Source organism: Tursiops truncatus, chromosome 4, assembly GCF_011762595.2.
Source record: "Tursiops truncatus isolate mTurTru1 chromosome 4, mTurTru1.mat.Y, whole genome shotgun sequence".
Taxonomy (NCBI): Eukaryota; Metazoa; Chordata; class Mammalia; order Artiodactyla; family Delphinidae; genus Tursiops; species Tursiops truncatus.
Genome location: NC_047037.1, coordinates 88,928,850 through 88,954,925, shown reverse-complemented (window position 1 = coordinate 88,954,925; position 26,076 = coordinate 88,928,850). Strand labels below are relative to the sequence as shown.

Genomic DNA, 26,076 nt, shown 5'->3' with positions numbered 1-26,076 from the left:
ATACATTTGAATTTATAATTCTACAACATTTTTAACCCAATAATACATGGAGATTTTTCCATGTTGGCCTACACATAGATTACTTCACTTAAAAATTAGCTGTGACATACTAGTTTATGATTTAGATATCATGTGGTTATTTATCCATTTCCCTATTAATAAACATTGAGAGCAATGTGGGAAGATGGCGGAAGAGTAAGACGCGGAGATCACCTTCCTCTCCACAGATACACCAGAAATACATCTACACGTGGAACAACTCCTGCAGAACACCTACTGAAGGCTGGCAGAAGACCTCAGACCTCCCAAAAGGCAAGAAACTCCCCACGTACCTGGGTAGGGCAAAAGGAAAAAAGAATAAACAGAGACAAAAGAATAGGGACGGCACCTGCACCAGTGCGAGGGAGCTGTGAAGGAGGAAAAGTTTCCACACACTAGGAAGCCCCTTCGCGGGCGGAGACTGCGGGAGGCGGAGGGGGGAGCTTCGAAGCCGCGGAGGAGTGCACAGCAACGGGTGCGGAGGGCAAAGCGGGGAGATTCCCGCACAGAGGATCGGTGCCGACCGGCACTCACCAGCCCGAGAGGCTTGTCTGCTCACCCGCCGGGAAGGGCGGGGCTGCGAGCTGAGGCTCTGAGGCTAGGGTTTCGGTTTCGGACGGAGCGCAGGGAGAGGACTGGGGTTGGCGGCTTGAACATAGCCTGAAGGGGTTAGTGCACCACAGCTAGCCGGGAGGGAGTCCGGGGAAAAGCCTGCACCTGCCGAAGAGGCAAGAGACTTTTTCTTCCCTCTTTGTTTCCTGGTGCGTGAGGAGAGGGGTTTAAGAACGCTGCTTAAAGGAACTCCAGAGACGGGCGCGAGCCGCGGCTAAAAGCGCGAACCCCAGAGACGGGCGCGAGCCGCGGCTGAAAGCGCGGACCCCAGAGACGGGCGCGAGCCGCGGCTGAAAGCGCGGACCCCAGAGACGGGCGCGAGCCGCGGCTGAAAGCGCGGACCCCAGAGACGGGCGCGAGCCGCGGCTGAGGGCGCGGACCCCAGAGACGGGCGCGAGCCGCGGCTGAGGGCGCTGACTCCAGAGACGGGCGCAAGCCGCGGCTGGAGGCGCGGACCCCAAGGCGGGCGGGAGACGTTGGGGCTGCTGCTGCCGCCACCAAGGGGCCTGTGTGCGAGCGCAGGTCGCTCTCCACTCCCCTCTTCCGCGGAGCCTGTGCAGCCCGCCACTGCCGGGTTCCCGGGATCCGGGGACGACTTCCCCGGGAGAGCGCACGGCGGGCCTCGGGCTGGTGGCCGGACTTTGCCGCCGCAGGCCCGCCCCGCATTCCGTGCCCCTCCCTCCCCACCGCCGGCCTCCGTACGCCAGAACCCCCGAATCAGCGGCTCCTTTAACCCCGTCCTGTCTGAGCAAAAAACAGACGCCCTCCAGCGACCTACACGCAGAGGCAGGGCCAAATCCAAAGCTGAGCCCCTGTGAGCTGTGAGAACAAAGAAGAGAAAGGGAAATCTCTTCCAGCAGCCTCAGAAGCAGCGGATTAAAGCTCCACAATCAACTTGATGTACCCTGCATCTGTGGAATACATGAATAGACAGCCAATCATCCCAAATTAAGGAGGTGGACTTTGGGAGCAAGATCTATGATTTTTCTCCCTATTCCTCTTTTTGTGAATGTGTATGTGTATGCTTCTGTGTGAGATCTTGTCTGTATAGTCTTGCTTCCACCATTTGTCCTAGGTTCTATCCGTCCATGGTTTTTTCTTAAAATTTTTTTTCTTAATAATCAATTTTAATTTTAAGAACGTTATTATACTTTACCTTCGTCCTTTCTTTCTTTCTTTCTTTCCTTCCTTCCTTCCCTCCTTTAGACAACGAATCATCCCAAATTGAGGAGGTGGTCTCTGACAGCAAGATTTATGATTTTTCCCCCTTTACCTCTTTTTGTGAGGGTGTATGTGTACGCTTCTGTGTAAGACTTTGTCTGTATAGCTTTGCTTCCAACATTTGTCCTAAGGTTCTATCCGTCCCCTTTTTTTTTTCTTCTAATTAAGAATTTTTTTAATTCAATAACTTTATTATACTCTATTTTATTTTTACTGTATCTTCTTTCTGTTTTCCCTTCTTCCCCTCCTTCCTTCCTTCCTCCCTCCCTCCTTTCGTTCCTTCTTGCCTTCTTTCCTTCCTTGCTTCTTTCTTTCTTCCTTCCTTCCTTCCCTCCTTCCTTCCCTCCTTTAGACAACGAATCATCCCAAATTGAGGAGGTGGTCTCTGACAGCAAGATTTATGATTTTTCCCCCTTTACCTCTCTTTGTGAGGGAGTATGTGTACGCTTCTGTGTAAGACTTTGTCTGTACAGCTTTGCTTCCAACATTTGTCCTAAGGTTCTATCCGTCCTTTTTTTTTTCTAATTAAGAATTTTTTAATTCAATAACTTTATTATACTTTATTTTATTTTTACTGTATCTTTTTTCTTTTTGTTTTTCCTTCTTTCCCTCCTTCCTTCCTCCCTCCCTCCCTCCCTCCTTTCGTTCCTTCTTGCCTTTTTTCCTTCTTTGCTTCTTTCTTTCTTTCTTCCTTCCTTCCTTCCTTCCTTCCCTCCTTCCTTCCCTCCTTTCCTTCTTTCTTTCCTCATACGTCTACTAATTCCCTCTACTTTTTCTCCCTTTTATTCTGAGCCGTGTGGATGAAAGGCTCTTGGTGCTCCAGCCAGGAGGCAGGGCTCTGCCTCTGAGGTAGGAGAGCCAACTTCAAGACACTGGTTCACAAGAGACCTCCCAGCTCCAGATAATATCAAACGGCGAAAATCTCCCAGAGACCTCCATCTTAACACCAGCACCCAGCTTCACTCAACGACCAGCAAGCCACAGTGCTGGACAACCTGTGCCAAACAACTAGCAAAACAGGAACACAACCCCACCCATTAGCAGAGAGGCTGCCTAAAATCATAATAAGGCCACAGACACCCCAAAACACACCACCAGACGTGAACCTGCCCACTAGAGAGACAAGATCCAGCCTCTTCCACCACAACACAGGCACTAGTCCCCTCCACCAGGAAGCCTACACAACCCACTGAACCAACCTTAGCCACTGGAGACAGACATCAAAAACAGGAGGAACTACGAACCTGCAGCCTGCAAAAAGGAGACCCCAAACACAGTAAGATAAGCAAAATGAGAAAACAGAAAAACACACAGCAGATGAAGGAGCAAGATAAAAATGCACCAGACCTAACAAATGAAGAGGAAATAGGCAGTCTACCTGAAAAAGAATTCAGAATAATGATAGTAAGGTTGATCCGAAATCTTGGAGATAGAATGGACAATAGAATGGAGAAAATGCAAGAATCAGTTAACAAGGACCTAGAAGAACTAAAGATGAAACAAGCAATGATGAAAAACACAATAAATGAAATTAAAAATACTCTAGATGGGATCAATAGCAGAATAACTGAGGCAGAAGAACGGATAAGTGACCTGGAAGATAAAATAGTGGAAATAACTACTGCAGAGCAGAATAAAGAAAAAAGAATGAAAAGAACTGAGGACAGTCTCAGAGACCTCTGGGACAACATTAAACGCACCAACATTCGAATTATAGGGGTTCCAGAAGAAGAAGAGAAAAAGAAAGGGACTGAGAAAATATTTGAAGAGATTATAGTTGAAAACTTCCCTAATATGGGAAAGGAAATAGTTAATCAAGTCCAGGAAGCACAGAGAGTCCCATACAGGATAAATACAAGGAGAAATACGCCAAGACACATATTAATCAAACTGTCAAAAATTAAATACAAAGAAAGCATATTAAAAGCAGCAAGGGAAAAACAACAAATAACACATAAGGGAATCCCCATAAGGTTAACAGCTGATCTTTCAGCAGAAACCCTACAAGCCAGAAGGGAGTGGCAGGACATACTGAAAGTGATGAAGGAGAAAAACCTGCAACCAAGACTACTCTACCCAGCAAGGATCTCATTCAGATTTGATGGAGAAATTAAAACCTTTACAGACAAGCAAAAGCTGAGAGAGTTCAGCACCACCAAACCAGCTTTACAACAAATGCTAAAGGATCTTCTCTAGGCAAGAAACACAAGAGAAGGAAAAGACCTATAATAACGAACCCAAAACAATATAGAAAATGGGAATAGGAACATACATATCGATAATTACCTTAAATGTAAATGGACTAAATGCTCCCACCAAAAGACACAGACTAGCTGAATGGATACAAAAACAAGGCCCTTACATATGCTGTCTACAAGAGACCCACTTCAGACCTAGAGACACATACAGACTAAAAGTAAGGGGATGGAAAAAGATATTCCATGCAAATGGAAACCAAAAGAAAGCTGGAGTAGCAATTCTCATATCAGACAAAATAGACTTTAAAATAAGGACTATTAAAAGAGACAAAGAAGGACACTACATAATGATCAAGGGATCGATCCAAGAAGAAGATATAACAATTGTAAATATTTATGCACCCAACATAGGAGCACCTCAATACATAAGGCAAATACTAACAGCCATAAAAGGGGAAATTGACAGTAACACATTCATAGTAGGGGACTTAAACACCCCACTTTCACCCATGGACAGATCATCCAAAATGAAAATAAATAAGGAAACACAAGCTTGAAATGATACATTAAACAAGATGGACTTAATTGATATTTATAGGACACTCTATCCAAAAACAACAGAATACACATTTTTCTCAAGTGCTCACGGAACATTCTCCAGGATAGATCATATCTTGGGTCACAAATCAAGCCTTGGCAAATTTAAGAAAATTGAAATTGTATCAAGTATCTTTTCTGACCACAACGCCATGAGACTAGATATCAATTACAGGAAAAGATCTGTAAAAAATACAAACACATGGAGGCTAAACAATACACTACTTAATAATGAAGTGATCACTGAAGAAATCAAAGAGGAAATCAAAAAATACCTAGAAACAAATGACAATGGAGACACAACGACCCAAAACCTGTGGGATGCAGCAAAAGCAGTTCTAAGGGGGAAGTTTATAGCAATACAAGCCCACCTTAAGAAGCAGGAAACATCCAGAATAAACAACCTAACCTTGCACCTCAAGCAATTAGAGAAAGAAGAACAAAAAAACCCCAAAGCTAGCAGAAGGAAAGAAATCATAAAAATCAGATCAGAAATAAATGAAAAAGAAATGAAGGAAACAATAGCAAAGATCAATGAAACTAAAAGCTGGTTCTTTGAGAAGATAAACAAAATAGATAAACCACTAGCCAGACTTATCAAGAAAAAAAGGGAGAAGACTCAAATCAATAGAATTAGAAATGAAAAAGGAGAGGTAACAACTGACACTGCAGAAATAAAAGAGATCATGAGAGATTACTACAAGCAACTCTATGCCAATAAAATGGACAATCTGGAAGAAATGGACAAATTCTTAGAAATGCACAACCTGCCAAGACTGAATCAGGAAGAAATAGAAAATATGAACAGACCAATCACAAGCACTGAAATTGAAACTGTGATTAAAAATCTTCCAACAAAGAAAAGCCCAGGACCAGATGGCTTCACAGGCGAATTCTATCAAACATTTAGAGAAGAGCTAACACCTATCCTTCTCAAACTCTTCCAAAATATAGCAGAGGGAGGAACACTCCCAAACTCATTCTACGAGGCCACCATCACCTTGATACCAAAACCAGGCAAGGATGTCACAAAGAAAGAAAACTACAGACCAATATCACTGATGAACATAGATGCAAAAATCCTCAACAAAATACTAGCAAACAGAATCCAACAGCACATTAAAAGGATCATACACCATGATCAGGTGGGGTTTGTTCCAGGAATGCAAGGATTCTTCAATATACGCAAATCTATCAATGTGATAAACCATATTAACAAACTGAAGGAGAAAAACCATATGATCATCTCAATAGATGCAGAGAAAGCTTTTGACAAAATTCAACACCCATTTATGATAAAAACCCTGCAGAAAGTAGGCATAGAGGGAACTTTCCTCAACATAATAAAGGCCATATACGACAAGCCCACAGCAAACATCATCCTCAATGGTGAAAAACTGAAAGCATTTCCACTAAGATCAGGAACAAGACAAGGGTGCCCACTCTCACCACTCTTATTCAACATAGTTTTGGAAGTTTTAGCCACAGCAATCAGAGAAGAGAAGGAAATAAAAGGAATCCAAATCGGAAAAGAAGAAGTAAAGCTGTCACTGTTTGCAGATGACATGATCCTATACATAGAGAATCCTAAAGATGCTACCAGAAAACTACTAGAGCTAATCAATGAATTTGGTAAAGTAGCAGGATACAAAATTAATGCACAGAAATCTCTGGCATTCCTATATACTAATGATGAAAAATCTGAAAGTGAAATCAAGAAAACACTCCCATTTACCATTGCAACAAAAAGAATAAAATATCTAGGAATAAACCTACCTAAGGAGACAAAAGACCTGTATGCAGAAAACTATAAGACACTGATGAAAGAAATTAAAGATGATACAAATAGATGGAGACATATACCATGTTCTTGGATTGGAAGAATCAACATTGTGAAAATGACTCTACTACCCAAAGCAATCTATAGATTCAATGCAATCCCTATCAAACTACCATTGGCATTTTTCACAGAACTAGAACAAAAAATTTCGCAATTTGTATGGAAACACAAAAGACCCCGAATAGCCAAAGCAATCTTGAGAACAAAAAAAGGAACTGGAGGAATCAGGCTCCCTGACTTCAGACTATACTACAAAGCTACAGTTATCAAGACAGTATGGTACTGGCACAAAAACAGAAAGATAGATCAATGGAACAGGATAGAAAGCCCAGAGATAAACCCATGCACATATGGACACCTTATCTTTGATAAAGGTGGCAGGAATGTACAGTGGAAAAAGGACAGCCTCTTCAATAAATGGTGCTGGGAAAACTGGACAGGTACATGTAAAAGAATGAAATTAGAACACTCCCTAACACCATACACAAAAATAAGCTCAAAACGGATTAAAGACCTAAATATAAGGCCAGAAACTATCAAACTATTAGAGGAAAACATAGGCAGAACACTCTATGACATAAATCACAGCAAGATTCTTTCTGACCCACCCCCTAGAGTAATGGAAATAAAAACAAAAATAAACAAATGGGACCTAATGAAACTTCAAAGCTTTTGCACAGCAAAGGAAACCATAAACAAGACCAAAAGACAACCCTCAGAATGGGAGAAAATATTTGCAAATGAAGCAACTGACAAAGGATTAATCTCCAAAATTTACAAGCAGCTCATGCAGCTCAACAACAAAAAAACAAACAACCCAATCCAAAAATGGGCAGAAGACCTAAATAGACATTTCTCCAAAGAAGATATACAGACTGCCAACAAACACATGAAAGAATGCTCAACATCATTAATCATTAGAGAAATGCAAATCAAAACTACAATGAGATATCATCTCCCACCAGTCAGAATGGCCATCATCAATAAATCTAGAAACAATAAATGCTGGAGAGGGTGTGGAGAAAAGGGAACCCTCTTGCACTGCTGGTGGGAATGTGAATTGGTTCAGCCACTATGGAGAACAGTATGGAGGTTCCTTAAAAAACTACAAATAGAACTACCATATGACCCAGCAATCCCACTACTGGGCATATACCCTGAGAAAACCGAAATTCAAAAAGAGTCATGTACCAAAATGTTCATCGCAGCTCTATTTACAATAGCCCGGAGATGGAAACAACCTAAGTGCCCATCATCTGATGAATGGATAAAGAAGATGTGGCACATATATACAATGGAATATTACTCAGCCATAAAAAGAAACGAAATTGAGCTATTTGTAATGAGGTGGATAGACCTAGAGTCTGTCATACACAGTGAAGTAAGTCAGAAAGAAAAAGACAAATACAGTATGCTAACACATATATATGGAATTTAAGAAAAAAAAATGTCATGAAGAACCTAGGGGTAAGGCAGGAATAAAGACGCAGACCTCCTAGAGAACGGATTTGAGGTTATGGGGAGGGGGAAGGGTGAGCTGTGACGGGGCGAGAGAGAGTCATGGACATATACACACTAACAAACGTAGTAAGGTAGATAGCTAGTGGGAAGCAGAGGCATGGCACAGGGATATTGGCTCGGTGCTCTGTGACAGTCTGGAGGGGTGGGATAGGGAGGGTGGGAGGGAGGGAGACGCAAGAGGGAAGAGATATGGGAACATATGTATATGTATAACTGATTCACTTTGTTATAAAGCAGAAACTAACACACCATTGTAAAGTAATTATACCCCAATAAAGATGTTAAAAAAATAAAAAATAAAAAAATAAACATTGAGGTTTTCCCCCAAATTTTACTTTTACAAATAATGCTGTTCACATACATGCACCCTTGTGTACATGTGAGTGTCTCTACAGAGTGGATATTGAGCAGGGAATTGGTGCGTCGGGTATAGGTATGTGTTTAAAAACTTATAACCTTGCCCTTTGGCCTCCAATAGCAGTGTGAGGTTATTTCTCTACATTTACACTTAACATGAGCACACTTCTAAATTTTTCCTAATCTAACAGATGAGTATGTCATTGTTTTATAATGAATGTCCTTGTTTACTAGTGAGGACAGCATGTTATCAACTATGAGGATTTTAAAATGGGCAATAAAACAAATGAACTGTGTCCGTTGCCCATTTTTCTGTTAGGTTGTTCATCTAATTATTGAATTACAGATTTTCCTTTAATACTCTTGATATTTATTTTTTGATATCTGCTGCAGATATTTCTCCCACTTTCTAATTTGCCCCAGTTTTATGTCGACTTTTGCCACATAAATGTCTAAAATGTCGAGGTATCAACATCAAATTTATCAATATATTCCTTTTATGCCTTTGGATTTTTGTGACTCGTTCAGTCTGACCTGCCAGTTTCCTAAGACTTACCACCTATATTGTCTTTTAATGGCTTTGTTTTTTAATGGTTTTTGTTGTTTTTTTTAAATTGAAGAACATTTAACAGGAGATCTACCCTCTCAACAAATATTTAAGTGTACAATTTTATTAACTATAGGCACAACATTGTATGTCACTCTAGAACTTAATCATCTCTAGAACTTAATCATCTTGCACGATGGAAGCTTTATGCCCATTGAAGAGCAACTCCACATTTCCCCCTGCCTCCAAGCCCCTGGACGCCACCATTCTACTTTGTTTCTATGAGTTTGGGATGCCTCATATAAGTGGAATCATGCACTATTTGTCCTTCTGTGACCGACTTATTGCATTTAGCATAATGTCCTCCAGGTTCATCCATGTTGTTGCATACGGCAGGATTTCCTTTAAAAAGAGGCTGAATGATGTTCCATTAAATGTATACACCACATTTTCTTTACCCATCCATCCATCAGTGGGCATTTAGGTTGTTTCCATATCTTGGCTATGGTGAATAATGCTGCATTTTCTAAAGATTTTAAAGCTTGATTTTTGCATTTAATTCTTTAATGAAACTGGATTTTGTGTTTGTGTGAATAGCGTGAGGAAGAAATTTAACTTTTATCTCAGAAGATGAAGAGCTTATAATCTGTGTTATTTATTAAGTATTCTATCCTGTCATCACCATTTTAAAATGCCACATTTTCATGTATTGTCTCCATATATACATAGGTCCATTTAGAGAAAATGCTGTATAATAAATTTATCATTTCCTGAAAACATGGGTTTCTGAAATGCCAGAGCTCTTTGACCTGTGGCCTACAAGGACATAGAGTATCATTTTCACTTTGCTGAGCTGAAACACAATCTTCAAAATTGAATGCTTAGGGAACTCTATCATCATTTTGCCTTTCACTGTTCCGTTACATTCATAGGGTTACTTATTTCATCTTTTCCTACCTATCAGGTCGGAAACACCTATCAAGTTCAGTAACTTATTGGCAGGCTATTAATCAAGTCTGACCATAAGCATGTGTAATGGAAACTCATGTACACAGACAGGAAAACCAGAAGCTCATAGTTGCTCACTTGACTTTCTTCTTCACTGTGGGCTCCAATAACCAGTGGGCTCTCAGCTTTAACCTGGCCTTATCTCACTCTTAGATCTCACTGTTTCCCTCTCTTATTTGATCTATTCCAAATAACTGGAAAATCCCTAATCGTTAGAAGAAAGTCTAGCTGGGGACTCCCCTGGCAGTCCAGTGGTTAAGACTACGGGTTCCCACTTCAGGGGGCATAAGTTCAATCCCTGGTCAGAAAACTGAGATACTGCATGCTGCATAGCTCAGCCAAAATTTTTTTTAAATATGGAGAAGAAGAAGAAAGTCTAGCTGAACAGAGGAAGACAAAAGGGACAAGGTGAGAAAATCCATTTCACTGAATGATGAAACTAAACTGAGAGGGCCGTCTTGCCCTGAGCTCCTTGGGAATCCATGTGAACTGAAGGTCTACTGATTTTGATCATGTTATGTTTTGCTTTCAATTTTAAGGTTTAATACTTATACAGTAAATTATTTGACCAAAAAAAGTTAGATAAATGTTAATGAGGTTATATCTGGCAAATAAGTTTTGTTTTGTTTTTTTTTAAATGATCAGATGTTATATGGGACTTCACATTAGGATTTCTTTTCTTTTTTTTTTTTTTTTTTTACTTTAGACCATTGGTCTCATCATGAGTAAAAGAAGTGAGCGATTTTTATTTTGACTTGTAACTTCAAATTCCAATAATTCGCATCTCCTGTGCCTTACACCTTTCATTCGCATCTACTGGTCAGCCTCCTCAGTTACTTTCTTGTAGGTTATTACATAATTATAAAAAGAAAGTTCACATAAAGTCTAGCAAAAGAAAAAAAAATCATTTCCTAGGCTTGTTATCCTTCTTATCCTCCCCTTCAGGTCTTAAGACATCTGGCCCTAGGGTCATGAGGATAAATGACATGAGAGAGCTGTTTCCTCCAATAAAAGGTCTCCCAGAATCTCGAGTCAACAGAAAGGTGACTCACCTCCTCAGCTTTCCTGCTAGCTGCAGCTGCCTGCTCTCCAGGTCCTCCATGCTTTCCCGGTTCAGCTTTACCTCGCCCTCCAGTTTGCACTTTTCCTTTTCCCAGTTCACTCTCGCTTTGCTCTCCTGTTCAAGGGCACCCTCAAGCTGACAGAAGGAGACATTATTAAGCCCAATAAATAAGTAAAGTTTATACTTTACTAGATGTGTTCATTAACCACTTACCTTCTGGAAAAAGAAAGAAAAATACAAGCAGAGTCTGTAAATGATGCCCAGTTATGTAGATATTTTAAAATAAATATTGTACACATCAATAGGACAACAAAAGAATCTAGAAATCACGGTGATGAAGGAAAACTTTAAAGATTAAGGAATACGTGTTCTAGCCTACAGAAGAAGCCAATAATAGATGCCTAGTGAGCCCTTGTTTGATTGCTTTCCAGTGATGGGAAGCTCACTTCTTCACATGGCAGCTCATTTCATGGGTAGATAAGTCCATTTACTCAGGAGCACTTCTTCATAAGAAGCCAAAGTAGTCTCTGTAAGTTCATCCCACCGGCCTAAGCTCTGCTCCCTGGAGCAGCACCAAGCAAATCTGTCTCCACATGATCATTCACGAATATTAGGCAGCTGTCCTGAGTCTTCCAACTCAGTATCACTGACCCTTTCAAACGCATCTCACATGGCATGATTTCCACACCCTCCTTTACCACCTTGGTACCCTCTATGGTCCATAACATTGTGTCATATTCTGGTACCTCCAACAAGGTGATCAGAACATTCAAGTTCTGTCTGTAGTGTTGCCAACCATGATGTTGAGGTTAGCTTAGCGGGAGGCTAAATAACAGTTACAACATGGCTAGTTTTCAGTGATATATTTACTTTGCCACAAAAGAAGCTATTTCCTGTGGCTAGCAAAAGATATAAAATTCGAATAGGGGAGAAGGGAGAATTTCTGGAGGGCATATGCAAAAACCTGAAAATAAATGAACTCTGCGAGAGAACAAGTGTGTGTGTTGTTTGCACACAACCAATAAATCCCCATATTGAGGCTTTGTGAGATATGTATCAGTGGAAATAGGAAGAGAAGTGAGACGACTAATAGGTAATAGAGGAAACTGATAGAAAGGCATGAGGAAAAAAGAAGCAGATAATAAAAAAAAAACACCCTAACCACCCTTGTCAGCAATTTAATAAAGGCTAAGCTTTGGGGACTAATAAAACAGTGAATGCACACACTGTCAGCTGGGAGGAAACAGGAAGAGTGATGAACCTAACCACTGAGGCTCGTCTGAAGCATCTTTATTTCACAGGGTATTTGGAGGCAGAACAGGGGCACCATCTCCAGAATCTTACAAGTGTTTTCCAATAGTGTTGGTAGAACACAGCTTGTGACTTACATATCTTTTTACTTTAATAAACCTCAGTGCGTGGCGGGAGACACAACAGGGCCTTAAAGCAATCCTTCAGTACTAGTGTCAGATAAAGCGCCAACATATCTGCGGGGCAAAATACCAGGTTCTGTGGGGAACAGTCAGTCAGATTGATACCCCTTCACGATTCATCTCAGTGTTCTCCCACTGCCCAGGGTTGTGTGAAAGTTACATATAAAAACAGATAGATTACATGCTGGGGCCTTTCTTCTACTGTAGTGGCTCACCTCTTATTTCTAAATAATGAGGGAAACTAACCATGCTACTAAGTTTTCCTGAAAATGTCAAGATAAATGAACTAAGTAAAAAGTGGAGGTTTGTACAGATGTAGACACACAGCTAACTAGCAAGACATATCACTACTGACCTCGTTCGCTGGCTGCTCTAGTGTCAGCTTGGTTTTGCTCAGGGTGAGGGTTTTCTCCTCTTCCGCGTGCAGGTCCTCCAGGGTCTGCTGGCAGGCCTCCCACGCACCCTGGCTGCTCGCTGAAGTTTGCTGACGTCCTCACTGAGAGACTCCACCTCCTCAGTCAGATTCTTAACCTGTGGGGAGAAGACGACAACAGTTCCATGAGAGCCACTTATGGAAGGTGGGGTATAAACACTAAGGGCCATCTCCTCTCTTTTCTAGGACCAAAAATCTCATGCGGTATCCACTGTCATAAAGAGCTAAATTTAGCCAAATTCCTGATGGACTTTTTAAAACTCTAAATTCACTTTTTCTTTTACACACAGACACAAATGATCTGTTAGCTCTCCTGGTCAGGGAATGGGGTATTCTGGTTAATAAAATATTATCAGCATAGTGGCTTCCCTGGTGGTGCAGTGGTTGAGAATCCGCCTGCCAATGCAGGGGACAAGGTTTCAAGCCCTGGCCTGGGAAGATCCCACATGCCGCGGAGCAACTAGGCCCGTGAGCCACAACTACTGAGCCTGCGCGTCTGGAGCCCGTGCTCTGCAACAAGAGAGGCCCACGCACCGCGATGAAGACTGGCCCCCACTCGCCGCAACTAGAGAAAGCCCTCGCACAGAAACAAAGACCCAACACAGCCAAAAACTAATTAATTTATATATATATATATATATATATATATATATATATATATAAAATCAGCATAGGTCAGTGGATGGCCAGTATTCAGAGTGCCGTATTATTTGTATAACAAGAACACCACTAAAGGTAATTTAGCTTTCTTTAGAGTATTCGGGGCAATATTAATCTTGTGCCTCAAACCCTAAGAAAGTGGCAGTTAAAGAGAGTTCCAGCTGATAAAATAGGCAAAGGTGTAAGCCATTTATATCAGGTCCAAGTGCTTTTTATGAAAGGGAACTGATGTACAAGAGTTGCTATTTAATCATATGCCAAAATTACGATATTATTCTGGAGGCTTTTTTTTTTTTTATCAAAGGTTTGATACAGACCCCTCAGCTGACTTCAGTCTATACACAGATGCACAAGATAAAAACCTCAGTTAAAATGAACAAAACATTAAGGTCCTTAGCTGGAATTAAAATGACATCTCAAGGTCAAGCTCCAAATCAACGACAGAGGTGGGAATTCAGACGTGTCCCAAATCACCTTTCAATAAACTGCATCCTGTTCCCTCTCCTTCCAAAAAAGGATACTTAGAGAGGCCCAATGAAACCATCTTGCTCTTTCTATCAGATTTCACATGCAATTAGATTGGAACAAATGAAAACGTTTCATTTGGGAGATTAAGTGGGGTTCCATAAATTCAAGTTGGAACTTTGAATTAGGATGGCACAGTTCACCAGATCCTTCATTTGATGCCAGTTCTGACTCCCAGTGCTGTAAAGTTGCGGACCACTGTGTTAATTAATATAAACAGAGCAAGTCTGGTCCTGGAGCCCGATTGAGAGTGTGGAATTCAGGCATCTAGGCCTTCCTGACATTATAGAAAAAGTACCTTGTACTCTGAAGCACGCTTCTCCTTCTGTGACTTTGCCAATAGTGTCTCCAGGTCATCGATTTCTTTCTTCTTCGACGCGGAACATTCATCTCCGAGTCTCCGCCCTCCGGCAGTCAGCTGGGAATTTACCTCCTCTTCTTCCTCCCCCCAACCTCCAACGCAGGCAGCGCCTGGACGCTGGCCTCCAGCTGGATCTTGGATTTAATCAGCGACTCGCGCTGCTCTTCAGCATTTGCCAGGGTCTCTCGTTCCCGCCATGATGAGGAGAAAATTGTTGCCAACAGCTGGAAGTAATTTAACAGCCAGGCGAAATGCTGCTTAACACACAGCAGAGAGATAATTGCCTGTCCTCTGCCCGGCACTTTCACCTACCTTTCCTAAGCAGTTGAAATAATATTCCCAGTTCCCTGACCCTATGGTTGAGAAGTGGAGGAGTTGCTTGTGTTTGGAGGTGCTTTTGATCTTTCAGGCCGTTCAGTAGATTAGATTACCTCTTCTAAAGCACTTAATAGAATCCTGGTGGGCTAAAGGAGCTAACGTGCCTCCAAAAATCAGTGGTGTGCTGATTAAATCACAGCTACTGGAAGCATCCCTGCAGGCATATAGTTTGAGGGCGGTACCTGCTCAGAATATGGTCTTTTAAGAAAGTGGTGTTCCCTCAGACAATAGAATATTTATAATATTATTATAAGGACCCTGATGCACTTATTTAATATATAAGCATCTTCTAATAAATAGAGCTGGGCTGTATATTTTTTTATTCATAAGATGAATTTACAATTCATGAGGTTCCTTGAATATCACTAACTAGACTTTACTATTATTTCCAACTAAAATATTTTTCTCGAAGGTTCTGCCAGCAGTAAATTCCCCAAGTTATAACCATAGAGTGTGCAGTCCTCCTTCCTCTTATTTTTTCAAACATACTGCTGCCAGCTCTCACTGTGTGGCCCACTCTTTCTGTGTTATGGTCCAAGTCAAAAAAGAAGGGGCCGATTGCTTTTTGCTACAAAAGCACCTGTGTAACTTTGAACTCCTTTCACTTGTCTCCATTTAGAGGCTAAATAAAACCTCTTTTCTGTGAGCAAGTTCTTAATTACTAGAGGTCTCGTTGTGACATAACTTCACACGTATCTGCATATTTCATCTTTAGACCTCATCCATCCTCTGCAATTTGGGCAATCAATTACCTAACTATTTGCTTGGCTTACGTTGTTTCATCTACTTAGATCAAGAGCAGAGAAGGGCAAAAATCCAGGCTATTGGATCCTGGCTAACTCTCAGCCTGTCTGCCCAACAAATGGGGCTCAAAGAGGCACAGATGGGGGAGGTATAAAATAGTGAATCCCCAACATCATTGAAGACCCAAGAGAAGGGCTAAACTAAAAACAAACAAAAATGTTAAGGATCCATGCATATCAGAGAAGCTTCCAATGCTTGAGCAATAATGGGGATATTTGATCTTAGCTCATCCCAGGTTGACAGGCAGAATAGCTCTTTGCTCTCTTCCATTCAGCACTTGTACAGGACCTGTCACCATCACCAAATGAAGCCAACAATCCAATCGACCATCATCGATCCTCTCATTTAACATGATGGCAGGTTTGGGGCCAGCTGAGCAGTGGTGTGACAGCTTAACAGTAGGGACATCCTTTCCCCAGTGGCAGTTATTTTCTCATGTACTCACAGTGTTAATTGAAATGGGTTCACGCAGTGCTTCTGGTATTTTGAGTTAGTGAATAATTTGAAAAGAATCCTTGTTTCCTTGATTCCTACTGTATGGAGGTGTGTTTCTTAAAAATCAATGAGATAAAAAAAAATCAATGAGATAAAATATTTCATAGCCAGGTCAGCTTTTTAAATCAGTTACAATTTGAACTCATCTCAGCCTTCCAGGACTTGCCCTGCAATTGGCTTCATGTGTCTCCTATGCTCCCCACAATGATCTTTATTCATGTATCCCAGACTTTTACCCACCTTTCCCTTCACAAGTTGGGTGTATTTCTATCCCCACATCAGCCCAGGTAGTACTGGCCACTCTTTTTGTTGAGAGGAAGAATGATGAAAACTAGGAGGCCAGGTCTCATCCTAGGCTCCCTGTGTCCTAAGCCAGACAAAATATGATATTACAAACTGTGATTCTCACAATATGGATCTTAATGTAGGTTTGGAGCGGGGCCTAGGAATCTGTATTTCTAACAAGCATCCCAGGTGAGGCTGATACACACTAAAGTTCTTGAACCACTGCTATATTAAATATGTATCAGAAATGTGGGTCTGAATGTAAACTCTCGTAAAATATGGCCTATTGGAACACTGATGGGTAGCAGAGTCCCAAAAGAAACGAATAACTTGGGTCAGCCTAAAACTACTAAATTTTCTGTTTTCCGTAAGTCCAAAAAGCAGGAAAAATACAATATATTTATATAATGTATTTGAACCCAGTATTATTTAACTTAGCACTGTGCTAAGTGCAGTGGAGAGTACAATAAAGGTGGATAAAATTTCATACCTGCCTTTGGGATGTAACAGTAGTCCTGGTAGCTAGAGAAGAGGAATAAAAAAGGGAGTGAATAAGGGCACATCGGCATCAGATTAGAGATGGAGGCTCAGATGCCTGGGCCAAGGGTTTGGATCCTATAATGCACATATTGCAGGATGTGAAGCTTGTTCATCAGGGAAGCAACATATTTGTTCAAGACAATGGTTCTCAATCCTGGCTGGATATCAGAATCACCCATACAGATGACTTGGACCCACGCAAGACCCACTTAGTCAAAGTATCTGAGAGTGGAGTCTAGGCACCTTTCTTTATATTTGTTAATGCTTCACAAATAACTTTGATGCAAAGTCAAGGTTGAAAACTGCTGTTTTAAGAACTCACCTGACTGTGATATTAACTTGGACTGGGAAAGGGCAAGTAGGGAGATCTAAATCAGGAAAACCAGTTAGGGGCATACTGCAATAATCCTGAAGATCTCAGTAAAGCTTTTCTCAGGACCTATTAAGATCCTATCTTTTTTTTTTTTTAACATCTTTATTGGAGTATAATTGCTTTACAATGGTGTGTTAGTTTCTGCTTTATAACAAAGTGAATCAGTTATGCATATACATATGTTCCCATATCTCTTCCCTCTTGTGTCTCTCTCCCTCCCACCCCTCTAGGTGGTCACAAAGCACCGAGCTGATATCCCTGTGCTATGCGGCTGCTTCTCACTAGCTATCTGTTTTACATTTGGTAGTGGATATATGTCCATGGCACTCTCTCACTTTGTCACAGCTTACCCTTCCCCCTCTCCATATCCTCAAGTCCATTCTCTAGTAGGTCTGTGTCTTTATTCCCCTCTTACCCCTAAGTTCTTCAGGACCTTTTTTTTTCCCCTTAGATTCCATATATATGTGTTAGCATACGGTATTTGTTTTTCTCTTTCTGACTTACTTCACTCTGTATGACAGACTCTAGGTCCATCCACCTCACTACAAATAACTCAATTTTGTTTCTTTTTATAGCTGAGTTATATTCCATTGTATATATGTGCCACATCTTCTTCATTAATCCGATGATGGGCACTTAGGTTGTTTCTATCTCTGGGCTATTGTAAATAGAGCTGCAATGAACATTGTGGTACATGACTGTTTTTGAATTATGGTTTTCTCAGGGTATATGCCCAGTAGTGGGATTGCTGGGTCGTATGGTAGATCTATTTGTAGATTTTTAAGGAACCTCCATACTGTTCTCCACAGTGGCTTTATCAATTTACATTCCCACCAGCAGTGCAAGAGGGTTCCCTTTTCTCCACACCCTCTCCAGCATTTATTGTTCCTAGATTTTTTGATGATGGCCATTCTGACAGGTGTGAGATGATACCTCATTGTAGTTTTGATTTGCATTTCTCTAATGATTAATGATGTTGAGCATTCTTTCATGTGTTTGTTGGCAATCTGTATATCTTCTTTGGAGAAATGTCTATTTAGGTCTTCTGCCCATTTTTGGATTGGGTTGTTTTTTTGTTATTGAGCTGCATGAGCTGCTTGTAAATTTTGGAGATTAATCCTTTGTCAGTTGCTTCATTTGCAAATATTTTCTCCCATTCTGAGGGTTGTCTTTTGGCTTGTTTATGGTTTCCTTTGCTGTGTAAAAGCTTTTAAGTTTCATTAGGTCCCATTTGTTTATTTTTGTTTTTATTTCCATTTCTCTAGGAGGTGGGTCAAAAAGGACCTTGCTGTGATTTATGTCATAGAGTGTTCTACCTATGTTTTCCTCTAAGAGTTTGATAGTTTCTGGCCTTACATTTAGATCTTTAATCCACTTTGAGCTTATTTTTGTGTATGGTGTTAGGGAGTGATCTAATCTCATACTTTACAGGTACCTGTTGAATTTTCCCAGCATCACTTATTGAAGAGGCTGTCTTTTCTCCACTGTGTATTCTTGCCTCCTTTATCAAAGATAAGGTGACCATATGTGCATGGGTTTATCTCTGGGCTTTCTATCCTGTTCCATTGATCTATCTTTCTGTTTTTGTGCCAGTACCATACTGTCTTGATTACTGTAGCTTTGTAGTATAGTCTGAAGTCAGGAAGCCCTATTCCTCCAGCTCCATTTTTCATTCTCAAGATTGCTTTGTCTATTCAGGGTCTTTTGTGTATCCATACAAATTGTGAAATCTTTTGTTAGAGTTCTGTGAAAAATACCAGTGGTAGTTTGATAGGGATTGCATTGAGTCTGTAGATTGCTTTGGGTAGTAGGGTCATTTTCACAATGTTGATTCTTCCAATCCAAGAACATGGTATAACTCTCCATCTATTTGTATCATCTTTAATTTCTTTCATCAGTGTCTTATAATTTTCTGAATACAGGTCTTTTGTCTCCTTAGGTAGATTTAGTCCTAGATATTTTATTCTTTTTGTTGCAATGGTAAATGGGAGTGTTTTCTTAATTTCAATACAATCTTACCTTAAGAAACAGGAAACATCTCAAATAAACAACCTAACCTTGCAGCTAAAGCAATTAGAGAAAGAAGAACAAAAAAACCCAAAGTTAGCAGAAGGAAAGAAAGCATAAAGATCAGATCAGAAATAAATGAAAAAGAAATGAAGGAAACAATAGCAAAGATCAATAAAACTAAAAGCTGGTTCTTTGAGAAGATAAACAAAATTGATAAACCATTAGCCAAACTCATCAAGAAAAAAAGGGAGAAGACTCAAATCAATAGAATTAGAAATGAAAAAGGAGAAGTAACAACTGACACTGCAGAAATACAAAAGCTCATGAGAGAGTACTACAAGCAACTCTATGCCAATAAAATGGACAACCTGGAAGAAATGGACAAATTCTTAGAAATGCACAACCTGCCAAGACTGAACCAGAAAGAAATAGAAAATATGAACAGACCAATCACAAGCACTGATGTTGAGACTGTGATTTAAAATCTTCCAAAAAACAAAAGCCCAGGACCAGATGGTTTCACAGGCAAGTTCTATCAAACATTTAGAGAAGAGCTAACACCCATCCTTCTCAAACTCTTCCAAAACATAGCAGAGGGAGGAACACTCCCACACTCATCCTACGAGGCCACCATCACCCTGATACCAAAACCACACAAAGATGTCACAAAGAAAGAAAACTACAGGCCAATATCACTGATGAACATAGATGCAAAAATTCTCAACAAAATACTAGCAAACAGAATCCAACAGCACATTAAAAGGATCATACACGATGATCAAGTGGGGTTTATTCCAGGAATGCAAGGATTCTTCAATACATGCAAATCAATCAACGTGATACACCATATTAACAAATTGAAGGATAAAAACCATATGATCATTTCAATAGATGCAGAGAAAGCTTTCGACAAAATTCAACACCCATTTATGATAAAAACCCTGCAGAAAGTAGGCATAGAGGGAACTTACCTCAACATAATAAATGCCATATATGACAAACCCACAGCAAACATCATCCTCAATGGTGAAAAACTGAAACCATTTCCACTAAGATCAGGAACAAGACAAGGTTGCCCACTCTCACCACTCTTATCCAACATAGTTTTGGAAGTTTTAGCCACAGCAATCAGAGAAGAAAAAGAAATAAAAGGAATCCAAATCAGAAAAGAAGAATTAAAGCTGTCACTGTTTGCAGATGACATGATACTATACATAGAGAATCCCAAAGATGTTACCAGAAAACTACTAGAGCTAAGCAATGAATTTGGTAAAGTAGCAGGATACAAAATTAATGCACAGAAATCTCTGGCATTCCTATACACTAATGATGAAAAATCTGAAAATGAAATTAAGAAAGATCCTGTCTTTTGATTTGCTAATGGGTTACGTGCTAACTACAGAATTTGAATTAAGATCCAGAGCTTCCTGACTCCCATGACAGATTTCCATCTGTTTATATAGTTAAAACCCATCTAAAAGTTTGTCCCTTTTTCAAAGACATACTGTCAATGCAATCACTTCACTGTAAAACAGGGTGTCTCTCTAAGTGTTTCCACTGTCTGTGTTGGATGAAATTCTACAGTATTTGCATAGCACGTGCCTCTATTTTTTTTCAAGTCAATACTGCCTGCAAAACAAGGGAATCTAATTAGAAACTTGATTTGAAGAAGAAACGGTGGGGCTAGTCACAGCCTGCAGCTGAAGAAGCAAGTCATTCTTTTCCTGGTGTAGGGAGATTTGCTTGGCTTTCAGCTCCTCCCTCGGAGATTCTGATTTCGCCAACGCTTTTTGCAGCTGCACACACTCTTCCTTCAGTCCAGCTACCTCCTTTCCCATTCCTGCAGATCTAACAAAAGGCTTGATCTTGAAGAAGAGCCTCATCCACGGCCAGCCCTTCACAGCCATGAAAGCTCTTACGTTCCACTGGATCAAAAGAAGTGCATCCCTAAGTCGAGGGGGAAAAAAAGAAAAAGAAAAGAAAGTTAACCTAGACTATTTAAAAGAGTTATTTTCCGGATTTCCCTGGTGTTGGGTGGTTAAGAATCTGCCTGCCAATTCAGGGGACACAGATTCGATCCCTGGTCCAGGAAGATCCCACATGCTGCGGAGCAACTAAGCCCGTGCACCACAACTACTGAGCCTCCGAGCCACGTGCTGCAACTACCGAACCCGTGTGCTGCAACTACTGAAGCCCACATTCATAGAGCTCGTGCTCTGCAACAAGACAAGCCATTGCAATGAGAAGCCCGTGCACTGTAATGAAGCCTAGCCCCCACTTGCTGCAACTAGAGAAAGCCCACACGCAGCAATGAAGACCCAACGTAGCCAAAAATAAATAAAATTTTAAAAAATAAAAATTAAAAAATTTAAAAGTAAAGGAGTTATTTTCCAAATTAAGATCCCTAATAAGCACATCTTTTTAGGAGTCATTATAAATCCTCATTAGTCTTCAAAGCACTTCTACATCCAAGCTCTCATCTGATTCTTTCAAAAACCCTTTGAGGGACTTCTGGGGCTAACAATGTTGTGGACTATTTGTCCTGAAAATGTTTCCACTACAAACATCCTTTAAATGAGAGCTGACCCTTAAAGAGGGTAAGAAGTATAGAGGGAGCTAAAAAAAAACAGCGAAGAGTGAATGCTTGTACAGTCTGACCATCCTTATGGAAGGAGGAAGCCAGGCTTGGTATTGTAGGGTTTGTATTTTTATATCCTTGTGGATAAAGAGACAGGCTGTGATTTTCAAAGAATTTCCCCTTATTGAAAAGGGGGATTTAAAAATTCACCCACTGGCACAGAGAGAAGTCAAAGAGAAGCACATCTGATTTGGTCTGGGCTCAGGGTGAAGAAAAAAGATCTTACGCTAAGAATTTTTTTTATATACTATGAACCAGCACCACCAGCGTGTTTGAGATTTAAATTATACTACCGGATTAGTGCAGAAATACACAAGAAATTAGCATAATCATTTTTTTACACTGGTAATAAATACCCTTTGGGCCCTTGGGGGAAAAATACAAAAGTGCACTGAAGAAAATACCCTAAAATCAAGCACTAGAGATTTTCTTAAAGTCCCCTTGAAGATGAGCTTACAGTTCAAAATTACAAAACACATATAGAGGGGCTTCCCTGGTGGCGCAGTGGTTGAGAGTCCGCCTGCCGATGCAAGGGACACGGGTTCGTGCCCCGGTCCGGGAGGATCCCACATGCCGCGGAGCGGCTGGGCCCATGAGCCATGGCCGTTGAGCCTGTGCATCCAGAGCCTGTGCTCTGCAATGGGACAGGCCACAACAGTGAGAGGCCCGCGTACTGAAAAAAAAAAAAAAAAGAAAGGAATTAATCTAAACTGATTCAAGAAGAAAAAAATCTCAATAGGCTTGTATCTATTAAATAAATTAAATCAAAATTGTAAAATCTGTCATGAAAGAAACACCAGATCTAGATGGTTTTATAGGCAAATTTTACCAAGCACTCAAAGACAGATAATCAAAATAAATTGTTTCATGTTTTGAAAAGAGAAAATATTGCCTAACTCTTTTATGAGGTTAAGGTAACCTTGATTCAAAGTCAGATAACAGCAGAAGAAACAATTACAGGCCAAACTTATTCATGAACATTGAGGCAAAAATACTATAATACTATAACCCATCCCACAATGTATGAAAAATATCATATTTTATAAACAAAGTGGGTTTAACTTTTTTTAATCTATTAATTTAATTCAACACATTTATGGGTTAGATGCAAAAGAAGAATTTAACCCTTTCTTGGTAAACGTGCTTAACAAAATAAGATGGAACGAATGTCCTGTATACAATAAATCATATCTACCAAAAAAAAATCTACAGAAAACATGATATTAAGAGGAAAATGATATCTTTCCCCAAAGTCAGAAATATGACTAAGTCTGGCAAAAGTTTTTGAAGTTGAAATACCACAAGTTGGTGAGAATATAGAGCCATGGGACTTTCATATACTTCTGGTAAAGAGCAAAACAGAAAGCATTTTGGCAACATCTCATAAAGTTGGAGTTGTGTATAGCCTAAAACCTAATAATTCATACCTTAGAGAAATGCCACTCAAAGTGTGGGCCTCGGTCAGCTGCTACCTAGGTACTATCAGCCAATGGACCAGCATTTTGAGTAACATTGCCCTCAAGAAACTCTTGCATATATGCAGGGGAAGACATTTACAAAAACGTCACTGCAGAACTGTTTGTAATAGCAAAAACTTTTAAATAACTTAAGTTTACTTGAGCTGGGAAATGGATAAATAAATTGTGGTATATTCATATGATGGAATACTATATACCAGTTAAGATCAATAATCTAACCTTAGATTTATCAACATTAATAAATTTAAAAGTTAGTACTGAATGTAAAGAACAAATTTTAAGATAATACACAGAGCATATTTATGTGAAGACTAAAAACATGCAAAATCATGTAACTTTTTAAGGACACCTGCATATCTCCACAGAACTTGGATCAAGGGAGAAATATGCAAGGGGCTTCAACTGAGTCTGTTAGTTTATTTTTTAAATATATTGTGAGTAACTACAGAAGAATGTTAAACTTTATATATGAAATATGAATGAAACAGAGGGATAAAAACAAATTCAGGATCTCAGGAGCTAGGAACAGGATCTGGATCAAGGGAGAAATACACAAAGGGTTTCAACTTTTTTAATTATTTATTTTTAAGTTGTGAGATATTACAGAGAAAATGTTAGGAACTGATGTACTTTGATGATAGTTCCATGAGTATGCATTATAATATTTTCTGTATTTTTTGTATTTTAAATATTACATAATAATTCCTTTAAAGTCATTCTATGATTTAGAGAGAATGGATAGTAAAGACCTCATTTTAGAGATGAAGGAAGTGAACTTGAGAAATTAAGAGTCTTATCCAAGTTTACAAAACTGGTCATAGAAGGCATGTCTCCTGAACCCCAAACTCTCATAAACTCCCACACCACATTGGGCACTGTATGGAGGTCACAGAAGACTCTTAGTAAATGTCTCTCTAATATCCTTGACATCACCATGTAATAATATTTTTCTTCTTCAGGGAAACAGAGGGAATTAACAGACTGTCAAGTAAGCAAATTATACCAAGACCTGTGGACCTCTCTCCAGAAGGTAAACTGTGCTATGGTAAAAAGTAAATACGACAACCACAGAATCCCTTACTCATAGTCCCTCTGTTTGGAGATTTTGTTAGCTTGCTTTCCATGATTCTATTAAAGGTTTTCTTCTATTAAACAAAATCTATGCCTCAGTGTCCAGAGGTGATGATAAATGTCCCTAGTGAACCTGCCTGAAATGAAGTAACAGAGTTATGGTTACATGTCACCAAGAGTAAGTTTCTGACCCAGGGGAGGCTGTAAAGTGATCAGAACACCTACCTACTTTGCAGCAAACTTCCCCACAGAGCTGGCTGTGAGATGCATGCAAACACTTCTAGGTCTGCTTCTGTTTTGAATTATGAGTCACACTGCTCTCAGAGATCCAGACTTGGCCAATTATAAAGAATCCCTCCAAAGGGAAGACTGGAAGCAGTGCAAGAAATATCTGAATTATGCTTATTCTTAGTTAGATAGGGTAATAGAAGCCCTTTGTGCTCTGTTTGGTGTTCCATAATTTTAAAAATTTCAAGTTAAGTCCCAGACTAAGCAGAGGTGGCAGATCTCTTTACCCTGACCTATTGTAAGGCAATGAGCTAAAGTCACATTGACTGAGGCACACCATTACTCTAGCAGTGGGGACGCAGGGTGGGGATATCATACCTCTCTCCCAGAATCCTCTGGAATTTGATTTGCATCAATTTTCCCCGTACCCTGGCTCGGAACAATGTAAAGACTTTAGATGGTCTCTCATCTCTCATTGCTTTCAGTTGGCCCAGAAAGCCGGCTTTTAAAAATACCTAAAAGAAATGTCAGATGTTACTTCTACTCATAGTGGGCATTCAGTAAATGCCTGTTGAATGGCCCTGTGAGCGATTGATGTATTTGTTTATCAGTTCTACTACTTGTTAATATTTCTTAATGTGTAAAATGTAAATTCTAGAAAGTTTGGTTTTATAAACCTAAAGTTTGCCACACACACACACAAAAACAACTTTATTTAATCCTGTGGTTATATTGGTTCCTTAAGAACTTAGACTATCCTCCTCCTGATCTATTAGTAATGTCTAGGTTGTCTAGGGAACTTGGTTTACGTTTTAAGATAGGCCCAGGCAGGGGTCTGCACAGTTTTTCTGTAAAGGGCCAGATAGTAAATACTTTTAGGCTTTACAGGCCACACACAGTCTCTGTAGAACCTCCACTCCCACCCCCATCGCCCTCCTTCTCCACCTCCTCTCTTTCTTCTATTTCTTCTTCTTCCTCCTCTTTAAAAATAACCCTTAGAAAATGTCAAACTATATTCATCTAGGGGGGCCATATAAAAAATAGGCCATGGATATGACCCTTAGGCCATAACTTGCTGACCTCTGCTCTAGAGGAAGTCACTTTTGTCTTAGACAATAAAAAATACACATAAATATTTTTTCAAGAATCATTAGTAATGGCCAAGATGAGGTGAGTGAGGTACCTAAAGCACAAATTTTAAGGAAGCACTCACTTTCAGGGTTGTACAAGTCAGTACTTATACAACCTGAAGAGTGAGTGCTGCCTTAAATTTTGTGCCTTAGGAGGCTGTCTCAATTCATGCTAGTCCTGCCCTAGATGAGTAGTATACAGCAAAAATAACTAAACATACAAGGAAGCAA

The 26,076-nt window shown here is 40.1% G+C and overlaps 1 protein-coding gene across 1 annotated transcript in view; it reads right to left on the bottom strand.

Moving 5' to 3' along the window:
* The window catches only part of MYH15 (myosin heavy chain 15), a 172,509-nt gene that overhangs the window by 67,145 nt on the left and 79,288 nt on the right, over window positions 1–26,076 (bottom strand). Inside the window, 7 exon segments of the mRNA XM_073804646.1 lie at window positions 10,993–11,138; window positions 12,792–12,895; window positions 12,898–12,967; window positions 14,353–14,505; window positions 14,508–14,599; window positions 20,985–21,247; window positions 25,094–25,230. Of these exon segments, the coding sequence (XP_073660747.1) occupies window positions 10,993–11,138; window positions 12,792–12,895; window positions 12,898–12,967; window positions 14,353–14,505; window positions 14,508–14,599; window positions 20,985–21,247; window positions 25,094–25,230 (965 nt within the window).